General features: G+C 43.2%; 1 protein-coding gene across 1 annotated transcript in view; it reads left to right on the top strand.

The window, feature by feature from the left end:
- The first annotated feature begins 1,316 nt into the window (after positions 1 to 1,316).
- GMPS (guanine monophosphate synthase) overlaps positions 1,317 to 17,088 on the top strand; it is a 75,683-nt gene continuing 59,911 nt past the window's right edge. Inside the window, exon 1 of the mRNA XM_043994369.1 lies at positions 1,317 to 1,431. Within this exon, the coding sequence (XP_043850304.1) occupies positions 1,405 to 1,431 (27 nt within the window). The 5' untranslated portion in view covers positions 1,317 to 1,404. The remainder of the gene's footprint in view (positions 1,432 to 17,088) is intronic.

The following is a 17,088-nucleotide window of genomic DNA, read 5'->3' on the forward strand; positions in this document are numbered from 1 at the left end:
TGTTCCTTAGCTACATTTTTTAAAAAGTTCAGACGTTTTTGGGGGCTAGAAGCATTTATCTCTATGCAGATTCAAATCAAGATTTCATTGGGGACCTGTTATGTGTATAGTACTCTGCTTGGTGCTTGGGTAATTAAGAGTTTAGATAAGATGGGGTTCCCATCCTCAAAATGTATTATACTTCTAGGGTTAGGACACAAACAGATACTTCTTTATAAGATTACATCATGTCCTTGCATTGAGCTGGGCCTGGAGTCAGGAAGGCCTGAGTTCAAATGTAACTTCTGATGGTCTAGCTGTGTGACCCTGGGCAAGTCACTTTACCCTGTTGGCCTCAGTTTCCTCATCTGTCAAACGAGCCAGAGAAGGACATGGCAAACCACTCCAGTATCTTTGTGAAGAAAACCCCCAAGGGGGTCACGGAAGAGTTGGGCACAAGTGAACAACAGCCTTGCATTGAGATGTCTCATGAAAGGGCGCTGGATTCTGGGGTCTTACTTAGAATTGGAAGGAACCTTCCAGGTCAGGAGGACTTTGCTTTAAATCTTACCTCTAATACGGAAGCAGCATGTGACTGTGGGGTCTGTCGTATAATTGCATGTCTAAAACGAGGTAATACATCTAAAAATGCACCGGAAATGTCAAATAGCTGTCCTTAATTAGAGTTGCAAAACAAGGGGCTATGTCAGCTAGTCAGCGAGTGATTAGAAAGCCTGTACCACGGGCTGAAAACGAGGCTGAGCCGGGTAGATACAAAGAAAAGCAGCCCCTGCCCTCAAGAAGCTCGCATTTTAATGGAGGAGCCCACACAAGAGAAAACGAATAGACGAGATTATAGAGACTGTATACGGTGGGACTGGAAGGTCATTTTCGAGGGAAGGCATGGGGGGGGCGGTGAGCTTTGAGAGCCCCAGGATCACGAAAACGAATAACCCGCAGTCATTGTCCGCGTGGGCAGGCTCCCGCGTCCGAACCGGGCTTCCCAAGCTCCGAGGAGATGTCCTTCCCTAGGGTGAGGATTTAGAACATGTGTCCGTTAGCAGCAGGTGGTCGACCCCCTCCCCCACCGAACCCCCACCCCCGGCTCTTTCGCAGGAGCCTTGGGGTCCCGCATGCCCAATTTGGGGCTCAGGAAAGGTCTCCCCTCAGTATCAGGGGGCCAGAACATGGGGGGGGGAGGCGGCCCCGGGCCGAGCTCGGGCTCCTCCCAGCGGCGGCCCCGGGAGGCGGCGGCTGCGTGCAGGAAGCTCCGCCCCGCCCCCACTCCTCCTTCCCCTCCCCTTGCCCCTCCCCCTCCTCTTCCTCCAGCCCGCCCCCTCCCGCCAGGGCCCAGAGAGACGCGGACGGAGCGCCGCCGCCGCCCGCCCCCCGCCGCCTCTGCCGCCCGCGCCCGAGCCCGCACTCATGGCTCTGTGCAACGGAGACTCCAAGGTCAGTCAGTGGAGCCGCGGCCGCCCGGGGCGTGCGGCCCCGGCCCGGGCTTCTCGGGCAGCCGCACCGGGAGAGTCCCCGGTCGGGGCCTGCCGCACTTCCCGCCGCCGCCGCTTTGTTGGGGCGCGAGTGTGCGCGCGTGTGTGTGAGAGTGTGTGAGTGTGCGTGTGTGTATGTCTGGACGTGTGTGGGGAGGGTCGTGCCTGGCGCGCGCGCCCTGGGCCCGCGGGGGCAGCACTCGGTGCCCGCGGGTGCCCGGGAGCGAGCGCGCGGCGGGGGGCACGGGGCGGACAGACTAGGGGGAGGGGGCAAGGCTGCCGCCGGGGCCCCCTTCCCCCTTGGTCCGCTTTGTCCGACCGGTCGGGGGATGAAGGGCCCCAGCGGCTCGTCCCGGCCCACGTGCGGAGCGCCGCCCTACCCGCGGCCCCACGTGTCTGCCCAGCTTTGGCCTGGGCACGTGGGTGGGGGCCGGAACCCGGACCCATCGGGGGAGAGGAGAGGAGAGGGGGCCACAAAACTTCCCTACTTGATACGATACGCCTAGAGTGCAGAAAGGATCAGCCTCCCCCCCCCCCCCCCTCCCCAGCCCCTCCATCAGATCCCACATCCTCCAGGGCTATCACCTGCTCACCGTGGGATCGGGTCCTCCTTCCCCCATCACATTCCCTCCACTCCCACCCCCGCTTTCTGGGGTTTACTTGCTCTCCGTGGTATCACATCCTCTCCCCCACCCCGTGGGATCAGATCATTTGTCCTCCCTCGATTCCTCCCCCGAGGGATCGCACCCTCCCCCTCTTCTCCCCGAGATCGGGTTACCCCTGTCATCGGATTCCCCCACACCCCAGGGGCGGACTCTCCTTCCCCTTGGCCCCCTTTGCCCTCGAGCTTTCTGTGCGTTGTGGGCACCCCGGCCCCTTCCTCTCCGAAGCAGGGCCTTTCCTTCTTTCCTGCGTTTTCTCCTCCGTGGGCCAGAATTTGAACCCTAGCCTGAGAGTTAGTGTTGTGTCCAGTCTGGGCTTCTTGGCCAAGAGGATCCCTCCCTTCACCCTTGAAACTGCTTTGAAAAGCGGCTCCAGCCTCCAGTTCTGCCACTCCCGGTGCCAAGGCTTCTCACACAGTCATAGCCCACCAGGCACTTAACGAGAAAGGAAATTTAATTCGTATACTGAAAAAATATTTGAGAAGGCAAAGCAGTGTGGGGGACTGGGTAGGTAGCACCGTGAAGCTTAGATATGTCTGCTCTCTCACTAACCTGGAAAATGGAAAATAAATGTCTGCTCAGTCATCGGAAAAGATGTGGGGTCCAGTCCCACCTTGTGTCTTTGCTGTCCGATAAGCTTGGCCAGTCATCACTTCTTTGACCTCAGTTTGCTCATCTGTAATGTGGGGATCATGGTAGTGTGTGGTACATACTTCCCAAGGTTACAACATAGGATCATAGATCTGAGGTCATAGAGGCCAAACCTTTCATTATTTTACAGAATTGTAATCTGGGGCCCTGGAAAGTTAAGTTACCACCCACAGCTTTAGGGGCAGCATTCAAACAGAAGTCCTGCCTCTAGGGTGAGTTCAGAAAATGTACATAACTTGCTTTGAAAATCTTAAACAAAACATTATTTCCATAGGTTTAAAGAAAAACTTTAATGTCCAATTTATATTCCAAGTCATTTCAGTAAGAATTTTAGGTGCATCTATACTTAAAGATGGATCTTTTTGCTCCAAGCATCAGGTTCACCCCCTTCCCTCCAACAGCAGAATGATATTATTGGTTTAATCTAACTTCTAAAACTCCCCCTCAATGCAAACGCTTGTAGCGTTTTTCCTTCCTGTTTTGGGATGTTCCTGCTTCTTAGGGGCTCCCTCTGGAGATTCATGGGGTCTGAGGGTGGCAGGGACAAGGCTTGATCAGGTTGAGGTGTGCATGGCTTACAGTTATTATTGATGTGCCTTGGAAGGTTTGCAAAGTGTTAGAAGTGAGCAGTACAGGCAGTTTTGCCCTAAATTTTTTTTGGGGGGTAGGGCATTGAGGGTTAAGTGACTTGTCCAAGGTCACAAAGCTGGTAAGTGTCCAGTGTCTGAGGCTGGATTTGAGCTCAGGTCCTCCTGAATCCAGGGCTGGTGCTTTATCCACTGCGCCACCTAGCTGCCCCCAGTTTTGCCTTACTTTTTTTTTTTTTTTTGTGAGGCAATTGGGGTTAAGTGACTTGCCCAGGGTCACACAGCTAGTAAGTGTCAAGTGTCTGAGGCTGGATTTGAATTCAGGTCCTCCTGAATCCAGGACCATTGCTCTATCCACTGCGCCACTTAGCTGCCCCTTTGCCTTAATTTTTACAGATAAACCAACTGGGAATCTGAGAGCTTAAATGATTAGGGCCTATAGATTTACAGTGGGAAGGAATTTTAGTGGTCATCTAGTTCAGCCCTTTCATTTTACAAATGAGGAAGTCAAAGCTCAGAGGTATAGTGACTTCTAGAATCATGTAGTTAGTGTCAGGAGGCAGAATTTGAACCCAAGTCCTCTGACTTATGCTCGGTCCACTGTGTGATTAATGTGCTGATCATACAGCTAGGAAATCCTAATTTAGGGGGGATTCCAGCAGAGCCCTCCTCCCTCCAAATGCTGCTCTGTTCACTCTTTCCTATCTGCTGAGTAAGGGAAATGAGTTTTAAACACTGGAGACCCCAATTCAATCATTTTGAAATAGTTGTGTCTCAGTGGAATTGTTCATTTCTCTCTATATTCTCTCCTTTGTTACATCATACATAGTATTAAAGCCTGGCTTTACTGCCGGATAGGACGTGAACTTCTTTGGGACTAGTTCTCTGATGCTTATTACTAAATAAGTCTTAGATGTCAGAATGGGAACACGTGTCCCGCCATTGCCCCCCACCCCCAAAAATGAACTATCATTACTAACTCATTTTACCTTTGTGCTCCTAAAGTTGGTTCTCACTTAACTCATATTTAAAATGCCTATTTAAAAAATTATTTAAAAGGAAGTTGGTGGTGAATTGTTTAGTAAAATGACCCATAGTGGGTTTTTAGTCATTATTTATTGAATAGATTCCATAGAGCTTTCAGAGATGTGAAAACATGTTTTAGAAGTTCACCTTTTTCTGTTCATTTCAATAAACTAGCACTATAAATACAACACTTCCGTGTTTACTCTGTGCTGGTCCGTTGGGGGTGGTGGCACAGTACTAAGTAAGTAATCCTTTCTTCTGGGGAGGCTGAGGCTGGTGGATCGCTGGAGCTCAGCAGTGCTAGAGTGGGGTGGCCACTAAGCCCAGGAACTAGTGTGATGAACCCCCTGCCGGAGTGGGGGGCCCCCAGGCTGCCTAAAACCCCAGTCAGAAACGGCAGGTGAAGGCTTCTCCATCGGTTTACAGTGTGATGGACTGACATGAGTTGGTGGTGGTTTTTCTCTGTGGGCAAGACGGGAATTTCCAGTCTCAGATTAAACCAAGATAAAACACTTGTGTTCCAGGTACTGACAGAAACGACAGTGCCATGTAGTTCATACAGAGGAGGAAACTGAGTCCTGGGTCTCTCACCACAGAGGTGAGGCCTCCACCATTTAGATGAAGGGGAGTGGTGGGGCCCTTTCAAGCCAGAGAGGTTCTGAGATGGTGGGAGCTCAGGCAAGTCTCTGTTGTAGGCCCCTGTACTTTCTCCCAGTCACATGCAAGTAGTGAATGCTCTTAAGGGGCTACTGTAATTCAGTGACATTTCTGTCAGGTCTTCCTTTGAATTACCATGCAACTTTGTTCTTTGTAATTTCCACAAAATGGTTGTTTTAGTAGAAAGGCCAGGAGTTAAGTGGCCTGGATTTCTTACTTAGTTTGGGTAAACAGACAGTTAGGCCATTGTGCGGGCCTTCTGGAGATGACTTACTTCTGCTAGCATTTTGGTATGTAGTGTAAAGATTCTTGTAGCTTTGGGGATGAAAGGCTTTAGAAATATGCACTGATGAATTGCGTGTGTGTGTGTGTGTGTGTGTGTGTGTGTGTGTGTGTGTGTGTGTGTGTAGTCCAAGGGCCTTTTAAAATTAGATATTTAAATTAAGTATTCCTTGAATAGAGAGCTTATAGGTGAGTGATGGCCTGTAAGAGTTTTGAGCTGCTTAATCTCAAAATGAAAGGCCAGTGTGACCTGTGAGTTAGGAAGAGGTAGGTTCACGGAGGGCCTCTAAGACATACTCCACTAATGCCTCAGTGTGGAAGTTCTTCACCAGGGGCTTCTGTCTATACTATCACAGGTCTGGTGGGGGAAAAAAACTTCTGCAAGTAATAGAAACTTTACATTCTGCCCAGTACCAGAAAGTGTAACACATACAAACTCTTATTCTGGTGACATAATCCATGTAGTCACGTGTATGTCAGAGGTAGGAAGTCTAAATATTATCAAATACATCTTTATAGAGAGAAAACTGCCATTTGGAGGTTAAGCAGTATTTATTTCGTGCCTGCTATGTTCCAAGCACTCTGCTGATTGCAGAGTATTGGCTCATCTGAGCCTCACAACAGCCCTGGGAGGTAGGTGCTATTGTGACCCTCATTTGAGGAAACTCAGGCAGACAGAGGTTAGTATGACCCAGGGTCACACAGCTGGTAAGCATCCGAGGCTGTATTTGAGCTTGGTTCTTGACTAAGCCCACAGTTCTGTTTATTGCGCTGCCCCTTAGGTGCCCAAAGTGAGTTGCCCACGATGGAGGTAGGATTGTGCTGAGATTCCAAGTCATGTCCCAAAGATTTGCTGCTTTAGTCTTGCCTTAGACTTCGTTTTCAAAGATTCCCAGCTGGTGTGATGCTTGGGAGTAGGTATGTAATAAAGATTTATTGAATCCAGCACCTGTTGAAAAGACACAAGGAATATGCTGCTGTTGGTTTTTCAGTTGCCTTATGTTTGGAAACTGAAAATTCTCCAGGTAAGAGGGTATTATTGAATGACAAAGACAAACTTCTTACTGAAGAAGCATTCTCTCTTCCTCTCTCCCCCCCTTTCCCCCCTCCCTCCACCCCTCCCTCTCCCTCTCTTTTTCTTCCAAAGGACAAATGTTTCCTTTTAGGTATTGAAGACTTTTGAGGGTCCTACTTAATAAAATACAAAGTAATTCATAACAAAGAGTTGTGGGAAACCACGATGAAATCTTCCCGCCCTCTAATGGTGTAAGGAGTAAATTGTTAGAACGATCCCTTGATGTGAATCATGATGAATGACTTGAAGGCACTGTAGACTACCTCCCCATGGGCCTTCTGAATCTCCCTCTTCCTCCCTTTTCTCCACAAGAAAAGCTTGGTCAGTTTGGTTCTGACAGACTGGGAAGAGGGCTTCTTGGCTCTCAGCTCTGATCTCACTACCCTTCTCTGTGGAAAAGTCATTTGACTTCTGGTTCTTAGTTTCCTTATCTGTAAAAAATGAGAATAGTAATTCTCACCTTTCCTACCTTGGGTACTGTGAGGAAAGACCTTTGTAAAGAAAGTACTCTAAAAATGGGAGCCATGATCAAGTCCAAGAGGCACTTATTAAATGCCTCCTGTGTACCATGCTGGCCAGCAATACCAAGAAAGGCAAAATCCGTCCCTACCTTCATGCTCTTTGCCAGTTCCCAGTCAAATGAAATACTCTGTTCTTCAAGCATGATATTTAATGAAATCTAATTTGATTAAAATTCAGAACGGTGAGATTATTTGAATGTAATGACAGTGAACCAGTCACTTACACTTGGCAACACTTAGTGTCTATTCTGAACCCCCTGCAGAATCAGCCTCCAGGGTTCATCCCCTTGGTTGCAGACAATTCTACCATATGTAGTTCTGGTCAACTTCATTTGTTTTTATATCTGAATGTATGTTGTGGCACTGAGCTCCTTAAAATGGCACCAAGAAGTTTAACCCAGGTTTGTTTGAGCTTTATTTTTGTTTTTAAAAATCAGGCTAGTGGTGTTGAACTGCCTTACTCTCTATTTCCTAATTGTTAGCATTTCCTACCTATTTTAAACTCTATAGCATTTAAAATGCTCTGTGTCATCTCTTGGGAAGTGAAGTCTCCAAAAGCCATGGAAGATTTCTCTTTATGCATATACGGTCTCAGTTTTGAAGGTTAGAGAAATGAATTCAAAATCTTGGCACCCATACCTGAATCTCTGTTGTCTGCCAACCTCCAAGACACTCCTCTTCTTTCTTAATGAGTTTAGTGCCTGCTTCACAGTCTTTTTGTCTTCCAGAGTTCTTGACCTTATAATGGATATAATAATACTCCCTTAAACACTAATTTCACAGTTCAACGAAATCATTTCCCATGATCTCTTCCTCTACTCCATCTCAGCTTCGTACAACGATGGTCATACCCACCCTTCATCCATCACCCTCAAATGCACTGCTTCCATGTTCATGAGCCAGTTGGCATCCTATCTCTCCCTCTGCCTTGCAACCCCAAACCTTCTTCCCTGGGTCACCCTTGCACTAGGTACATTCTATCCCTTCTCCATCATGACTTTTTGGTGAACCAGTTCAGTCTTATATTGTCCTCTGGGGTCCCTTCTTACTTATATTGCTGATCTCGCCCTGCTAAATCTCAGCCTTGGATCACTCCCACCCTACACAAGTGCTGCTGAATGAAGCTGGAGAAAAGTCACTGAACCATGTTGATTGGGTCCTCTAGAAATTTGTTCCATGACCTCAGCTGGGCCCTCACTGTGGCAAGGCAGTCCTTATCCACCTTATCCCAGTGCTTTTGCCAAACGTTTCCATCCTTCCAAAAACCTGCTATGGCTCCCTGTTCTCACCCTCTCCTTGGAGAACCTTCATGGTTTATAGGGGAGAAAAATGAGGCCAGCTCACTATGAGCTCCCTCTTCATTTCTTCATTTCATCTCATTCCTAAGCCTCTGCTGAAGTCTCCCCTTCATCCCTGTCTCCCAAGGTGAGCTGGCCTTTTTCTTTGCCCAAGGCAAAACCTTCTGTAGCCATGAGGAATGCCATTCTGTCTCATTTTCCCCAGTATTTACTTTGTAAAGCACTTGGGAGGCACAAGCACTTATCCTAGTAGAGCTTGTTACTTTGGGTAGAATGTAAACCCTTGGGTTTTGGTAATTCCGCTGGCTGTCCACAGAGTGGGGGATTGTTGATGGATTATTTGGATATGTGCTTTCTGATAGGCTTCTGTGAGAAAAGAATTATTAGTGACCAATAGCATGGGAAACTTTGGATTCCCCCTTTGTGTTTATTAAATGCTGTCAGCCAGACTTGCTTCCCCCTCAAGACCACTCCCAGATAGAGGCAAGCTTGCTGGCTGAATCTGGGTAGGGGCTGATTTCTTTGGATTGCTTACCATGTATAGAGATATTGTCCCTAATCTAAAGGAAGCTCAGTTCTTTTGATCTGTAAATTTAATTACGTGAACCAACTAGATTTGGTTGGTGTATAATGATCGACCTCCTATCAAAAGCGATAAAAACCTGAAAAAGTGACCACTTAGACTCTTTGGACCAGGAGAGGCTAGGGAGCCCTTTTGTTCATCCCTAGGAGATTGATAAATTGATAACAAGCTTGCCCCAAACTTGTTTCTCTCACAATTATTTTAATCATCACAATTGCCATAAAGTTTTAGGCCCACGCTCTTATGATTCAAATGAAATAGCCTGAAAGCTAGACTGATTTTGTTGTATTTTTACTTCTTGCTTCCTAGTACAATAACTCATTCATTTGGATTGGGGTTGCAAGTCTGTTGCTACAGAATAATTTTAAAGAAATGCAGTTTTATCCTTTCAGGTAGTTTGTATAATGAAAACTACTGTATAAGTGGGTAAATGAAAAATTAATAAGAACTTGAATTCCCAACAGGACTCTCTCTCTCTTTTTTTTTTAATATATTTGTCTCTCTATGTATATATCTCCTTAGTCTGAGACCTTTTCTTCATAGCAGTTAAACGCTGGACCTGGACACATTGAAAAAATTCTTAGTTTCTTTTTTTTTAAATCATAAAAATATTTTATTAAATTTCCCAGTTACAGGTAAAAATAGTTTTCAACATCTGCCTTCATAAGTGTATGGGACTATTTCCTGTTTACTTAAATAATTCGAGGAGACCTCCGAGTCAGGCAGAGACAGATTTATTTCATTCTCATGAGAATGGGCGACCCCAGTCAAGGAATAAGGAGCCAGCCCAATAACCTCCTGAGGTGGGTTTTTATAGAAGTTTGAGGGGGCATTCCCTTTGTGTACCAGGTAAGCTTGCTATCTAACATCCAATCCTGTCCCAACCTGGTACTTGTGTTGAGCTTGTGATCAGGGTATGGGAGACATGTTTAGTTAGGTCTGGGGGAAGGGGAGGGGGAAAGGGCAGGTGGTTATGAAAGGATCCCACCCGTATGAGGAGGGGGAAGGTGTTTTCGAAACCACTGAAGAGAAAGGGCTGGTACCAGGAGCTAGGGGGCTTTGGAATGCAAGAAGGGAGGGGTGGTACCAGTGTGGGGTTACACTAACAGGAGACAGCAAGGAGGAGGGGTCTGGGGTACATATACCATGTTCAATAAGACACAAAACATGTGTCTCTCAGGGAGATTGCTACAACACCCTGTTTGGCCAAAGAACAAGGGGGTGTGGGGGGTGGGAGAGGTGTGTTTTAGCAACGGGATGAAATATGGTCAGACTGGTCTAGCAATAACAGGAACTGGGTGTTGGGGGTACTTTCCAGACCCCAGCCTCAGAGTCTGAGCTGACTCAAGTCCACTATATCCCACTCAATAAGATTTTTAGTTCCGAATTTTTCTCCCACCCTTCCCACCCTCCCTTCCCCCTCCCCAAGACATAAAACAATCTGATATAGGTCATATATGCACAATCACATTAAACACATTTCTGCATTAGTCATGTTGTGAAAGAAGAATCAGAAGAAAAGGGAAAGACCTCAAAATGAGAGAAAAACAACTACCAAAAAGTAGAAAACAGTATGGTTCAATCTGCATTCAGAATCACAGTTCTTTTTTCTGGACGTGGAGAACATTTTCCATCATGAGTTCTTTGGAATTGTCTTGGGTCATTGCACTGCTGAGAAGATCCAGCTGAGAAGTCTGTCACAGTTGATAATCACACGGTGTTGCTGTTAGGTACAGTGTTCTCTCGGTTCTGCACATTTCACTCAGCATCAGTGCACTTAAGTCTTTACAGGTTTTTCTGAAATCTTCCTGCTCATCATTTCTTATAGCACAATAGTATTCCATTACATTCATATACCGCAAGTTGTTCAGCCATTCTCCAATTGATGGGCATTCCCTCAATTTCCAATTCTTCGCCATCACAAGGAGAGCTGCTATAAATATTTTAGAACATCTAGAAATCCTTAATTTCTTAAAGCCTATTTGAAAAAATATACTTTCCTCCCTTAGAGAGCTTTTTAAAATCAGGCAACTAACTTCTCTGGGGGAAAGTGGTTTGATTTTTTTTTTTAAATAAGAACTTGATGTGGATCTTCTCTGACAATTTCATGATTTTGAAAAGTGACTGGCTCCGGTGGGCTTTGAGGTCCTTATTGTGGTGGCCCTCATGTAGCGAGTGGTAGAAGGGAGAACTTAATGCAGTTAGTGCTGCAATGGACTTGAAAAAAATACTGCATCATGCTGCTGCCTTAACAGCATTGAGGATATGTTAAGCAAATATTGGCTTTTCAGCTTTAATAGGAATAACACATAGGTTATTGCTAGGGTAAGAAAGTTCATATTTTTATAAGCTTATGATAGTTACACGATCATAAAACCTCTTAATCAGCAGACCACCCTGAAAGGGAAGGGAGGAAAGCTTTAGTTGAGTGATACAATCTGGAGGAATGGTGTCAAACCCCAGTAGAAATGGGCATCGGGAAAGTATGCATAAGGATCTATGCAGGCCATAGATTAACTTAGAAACACAATCTTGTTGCTGCTTTAATGTATTTTTCATAATTTAAATAAATATTTCCCAGAAAAATTGGAACACTAATGCATTGTTGGTGGAGCTGTGAACTGATCCAACCATTCTGGAGAGCAGTTTGGAACTATCCCTAAAGGGCTATGGGACTGTTCATACCCTTTGACCCAGTGGTACCCCTATTAGGTCTGTAACCCAAAGAGATCATAAAAAAGGGAAAAGGACCCACATGTACAAAAATATTTATAGCTGCTCTTATTGTGGTGGCAAAGAATTGGAAATTGAGGGGCTGCCCATCAATTGGGGAATGGCTGAACAAGTTGCGGTATATGAATGCAATGAAATTGTGCTGTGAGAAACAATGAGCAGGTGGATTTCAGAGAAACCTTACATGAACTGATGCTGAGTGAGATGAGCAGAACCAGGAGAACATTGTACATAGTAACAGCAGCATTGTGTGATGATCAGCTGTGATAGACTTGACTCTTCTCAGCAATACAATGGTACAAGATAGTGCCAAGGGACTCATGATGGAAAATGCACCAGAAAAAAAGAACTGTGGCATCTAGATGCAGATCGAACCATACTATTTCTGCTTTTGTTTTTCTTTCTTGAGGTTTTTTTCTTTTGCTCTGATTCTTCTCTTATAACATGACTAATGCAGAAATGTTTAATGTGATGGTACATATATAACCTATACCAGATTACTTTCTGTCTTGGGGAGGGGGGAGGGATGGGAGGGAGGGAGAAAAAATTGAAACTAGAAATCTTATAAAAAGAAATGTTGAAAACTGTTTCTACATGTAACTAGAAAATAATGAAATACTTTTATGATCAAAAAATAAGTTAAAAATATATTTCCCAGGTACATTTCAGTGTAATTCAGGTGCCCTTGGCAGTGTTGTGGGCTTCACTTCAGGTCTGGCACCTCTGGGCTAGGTGTGCATCCACTGGTGTGGATGCCACTCACTAACTAAGTGGGCCAAGAAAGTCCTGCTGCTGCTTTCTGGAGTCTGAGTTCTAACTAGTAGGGTCTGAGAAGTGATTTTGAATTCAGGATGAGGATGTCAGCTCATTTTTGGCGGTGTGTGTGTGTGTGTGTGTGTGTGTGTGTGTGTGTGTGTGTGTGTGTGTGAGGCAATTGGGGTTAAGGGACTTGCCTAGGGTCACACAGCTAGTAAGTGTTAAGTGTCCGAGGCCGGATTTGAACTCAGGTCCTCCTAAATCCAGGGAGTTCATTTTTTAAGATGAGGCAGCTCACCATGTAGTGGGAAAGCGCCTTCAGAAAGCCACAAGCTGTATGGAGTTATTGCATTTTTCAGCACATGATCCCTCTTGGACTGTCTCACTCTCAGCAGAATGGTGGTGATTTATAGAATCTAATAGTATCGCTTGTAAAAATGGACTCAAAAGTTTATCATCTTTGTGAAAACTTGCAAGTTTCACTCCTGCTTTAACTTGTAAGCTAAGTTTTTTCCTTTCTTTCAAGAGAAATTCCTCAGTCATTTCTCAGCTTGAGTAATGTATGAAAGTATTTTCTTTTTTTTTCTTTTCTTTCTTTCTTTCTTTTTTTTCTGAGGCAATTGGGGTTAAGTGACTTGCTCAGGGTCACACAGCCAGTAAGTGTTAAGTGTCTGAGACCCGACCTGAACTCAGGTCCTCCTGAATCCAGGGCTGGTACTCCATCCACTGTGCCATCTAGCTGCCCCCTGTATGAAAGTATTTTCAGGAACACTGGCTTCCTTCAGACCTGAGACAAGTACAACAAAAGTATGTCACACGTTCAGCAGGTTTGGGACAAAAAGAAGAGCCTAGACCTACATTTTGTCTCTCTACGTTGTTCCTTTCTATCTAATAGCACCCAGATGTACAGCTGTATAATGAATAAGAATCAGAGCAATGGCTGACATTGATATCATGCCTACTATGTGCCCAGCACTTTGTAAGTGTTGTCTCAATGGATCCTTACAACAACCCTGGGAGGAAGATGCTCTTGTTATTTCCACTTTACAGATGAGGAAAGTGAGGTTATATGACTTGCACAGGGTCACACAGCTACTAAGAGATGTAGGATTTGAACTCAGGTCTTCCTGACTCTAGGCCCAGTACTCTGTGCACTGTAGTGTCATGTAGCTGCCTGTATTTTACTTTTCGGTATAAATATCCTTCTAATTTTAAGGTGAGTTTATTTATTTCAAATCATGGCTTTCTATTGATCTGAAACTGTATGTTTCAAAGGACATTCTTCTCTTTAAAAGAACTGTCTTCTCAGATGTAATAGAAATGCCTGGCACAAAACTATAGAAAGTCAGTTTTGAAGAAGCGTTGATTTTTAATAGAAAGCAAGTATTCAGAATGTCATAATGTGAATGCAAAGCAACCATGATTGTTTTTTATATTTGGCAAACTCAAAAGTCTAAAGAAAAAGCCAGTGCCCGCTGCTTAACTTAACAGAACCCAGTGACTGAGTGAGCTCTGGCCAAGCCTCCTCCCTGACAGGCTCTGCTCTCCTTGCACTGTGCGCTTCCCAGTGGGTTGCTCCCACCCTTTTCTCAGCACTTAATGGAAGGTTGAATGGGCCAAGTTGTGCTAAGAGAATAAAATGAACATTCAACAGAGGCAGCAACTCAGATTGTCCTGGGAATGATCAGATGGGGACAGGGCATCTACTGAAACCTGAGCCCCAGACATATTGAAAAGAAGCTAAAAGAGGTCTTTAAAGTATTATATAACAATTACCTGACTTTAATCTAAGAAGGCTAAATTTTTACATATAGTAAAATCTTAATTACTTGTAATCTGTAATTAATGGATTTTTTTCCCATTTAGCTTTTTTTGAGAGATAAGAAACAAAAGGCTAAAACCAAAAACATTTTCTAATTAATCTTCAGTTAACTTAAAAAATTAATTTAATCAAAATACTCTTTTCCTTGAACATTCTAGTTGATAATTGTATTTAGGTTTTTAAATTTATTATTGCGTTATCTTGTTATATATTTCTTGAAGAAATGTGCAGATTTTTTCAAGGTTGCATTTTTAAGCACACAAAAAGATAAATGGAATGAATTAATAATTTTGAATTTGAATGTATTCAGAGAAAAACTTTTCGTGCTCTGTCCCATTAAACTTGGCTGGTTACTTGACTGGTAATTTTAGATGCTTCCCACAGTAGGTTGATACATTGAATGGGAATAGTCTGCTTTGCATGCCACCTAGTTGCACATTTGTGGGTAGCAGGGACTTATACAAGGTCTCATAGGTAGGTAAGTAGCTGAACTGCAGTTAAATTTTTGTCTTTTGTCTTCTATTATAGATGTTCTAGCTATGTTCTCCCAATAAATGATTATTGGTGAAGTGATAAATAAGAATATACCTTGAAGTGGTAAGGAACCATTCATTTAAAAAATTTATTTAATATTTTATTTTCCCCCAATTAGATATAAAAACAATTTACAACATTTTTCTTGAAACTTTGAATTCTAAATTTTCTTCTTCCCTCTCACAGCAGTCTGACATAGGCTGAACATGTGCAATCATGCAAAACATATTTCCACATTAGTCACATTGTGAAAGAAAACACAGACCAGAAAAGCCCCAAGAAAAATAAAGAAAGCAAAAAAAAGTGTGCTTTGATTTGTACTTTCTTTGGAGATGGATAGCATTTTACATTATAAAATTATAAATCCTTAGGAATTATCTCAGATGATTATATTGCTGAGAATAGCTAAATCATTTGCAGCTGATTATCATACAATATTGCTGTTACTGTTTATAATGTTCTCCTGGTTCTGCTCACTTCACTTCGGTTCATGTAAATCTTTCATGGTTTTTCTGAGAGGATCCTGCTCATGGTTTCTTATAGTACAATAGTATTCCATTACAATTATATACTGCAGTTTTGTTAGCCATTTCTCAATTGATAGTGCGCCCTCAATTTCTAATTCTTTTCCACTAAAAGATATGCCATAAATATTTTTTTACATATAGTTGCTTTTCTTTTTTGTTTTTTTATTTCTTTCATTCACAGTATTATAATCCTTTGGACATAGTTCCAAATTGCTCTCCAGATTGGTTGAATCAGTTCACAACTCCATTGACAATGCATTAGTGTCTCAATTTCCTTACATCACTTCCCACATTTTTCATTTTCTTTTTCTCTGATATCCAGTCTGATAAGTGGGAGGTGCTACCTCAGACTTGTTTTAATTTGCATTTCTGTAATTAATAATGATTTAGAGCATTTTTTAATATGACATAGATTTTATCACTTTGAAAACTACCTGCTCATATCCTTTGACCATTTATCAGTTGGGGAATGGCTCTTATTTTTATAAATTTGACTCAGTTTTCTATGTACTTGAGAAATGAGGACTTTATCAGGGATGCTTGTAGTTATGATTATTATTTATTTCTATCCATACTATCCCCACACCCCAGTTTCTCCTCCTTTCACCCTGTCCAACCTCAGAAGTGTTTTGCTTCTGACTAAAGCCTCCTCCACTTTGCCCCCCCAGTGCCCTCCCCTACCCAATCTCTTTCCCCATCTACTTTCCTGTAGGGTAAGATAGATTTCTATACCCAACTGAATGTATATGTTATTTTCTCTTTGAGTCATTTCCAATGAGAGTAAGGTTCAAATGCTCCTGCCTATGTCCCCCATCTTCCACTGTAAAAGCTCTTTCATGAAGATTATGAGATAATTTATCCCATTTTACCTCTCTTTCCCCCTTCTCCTGGTGCATTCGTCTTTCTCACCCCTTTATTTTTTAGATATCATTTCATCATATTCAGCTCACACCCGTGCCATTTGTTTGTGTATACTCCTAACTGCTCCAGTAATAAGAAAGGTCTTAGGAGTTAGAAGTATCATCTGCCCCTGTAGGAATATAAATGGTTTAACTTTATTTAATTCCTTATGATTTATTTCTCTTTCTTGTTTACCTTTTTATACTTCTCTTGAGTCTTATATTTGAAAGTCAGATTTTCTATTCAGCTTTGATCTTTTTATCAGGGAGGCTTGAAAGTCTTTTTCATTAAATGTCCATTTTTTTCCCCTGAAAGATTATATTCAGTTTTGCTGGTGTCAAATTTAGTATATGAAGAGTATTTCATTGACTCATTTGGGAGGGGCCACACCTGGCTCCTCCCAAATGAGTCAGTGAAATTCTAATAATTTTACCACACTGGGTAGGTGATTCTTGGTTGTATGCTAGCTCCTTTGCCCTCTGGAATATCATATTCCAAGTCCTCTGATCCTTTAATATAAAACTTGCTAAAGCTTAGGTCATCCTGACTATGGCTCCATGATATTTGAGTCGTTTCTTTCTGGCTACTGGCAGTATTTTCTCCTTGACCTGGTAGCTCTGCAATTTGACTATAATACTCCTAAGTGTTTTCATTTTAATTCGAATGTCAGGTTAGTTTTCCTTGGTAATTTCTTGAAATTTTTTGCTCATGGCTTTCAAGTATTCCAGCAAGTTTCTCCTGGATTTTTTTTATAGGTCATTTTTTTAAACCAGTCACTTTTTTCTTTTTTTTCATTCTTTTGATTTTGTTTTATTGTCATTAGCTCCAACTTGCCCAGTTCTAATTTTTAAGGAATTATTTTGCTCAGTGTGTGTTTGTACCTCCTTTTCCATTTGGCTCATTCTTTTTTTTTTTTTTTTTTAGTGAGGCAATTGGGGTTAAGTGACTTGCCTAGGGTCACACAGCTAGTAAGTGTTAAGTGTCTGAGGCCGGATTTGAACTCAG

The sequence above is a fragment of the Dromiciops gliroides genome, chromosome 3, assembly GCF_019393635.1.
Source record: "Dromiciops gliroides isolate mDroGli1 chromosome 3, mDroGli1.pri, whole genome shotgun sequence".
NCBI lineage: Eukaryota > Metazoa > Chordata > Mammalia > Microbiotheria > Microbiotheriidae > Dromiciops > Dromiciops gliroides.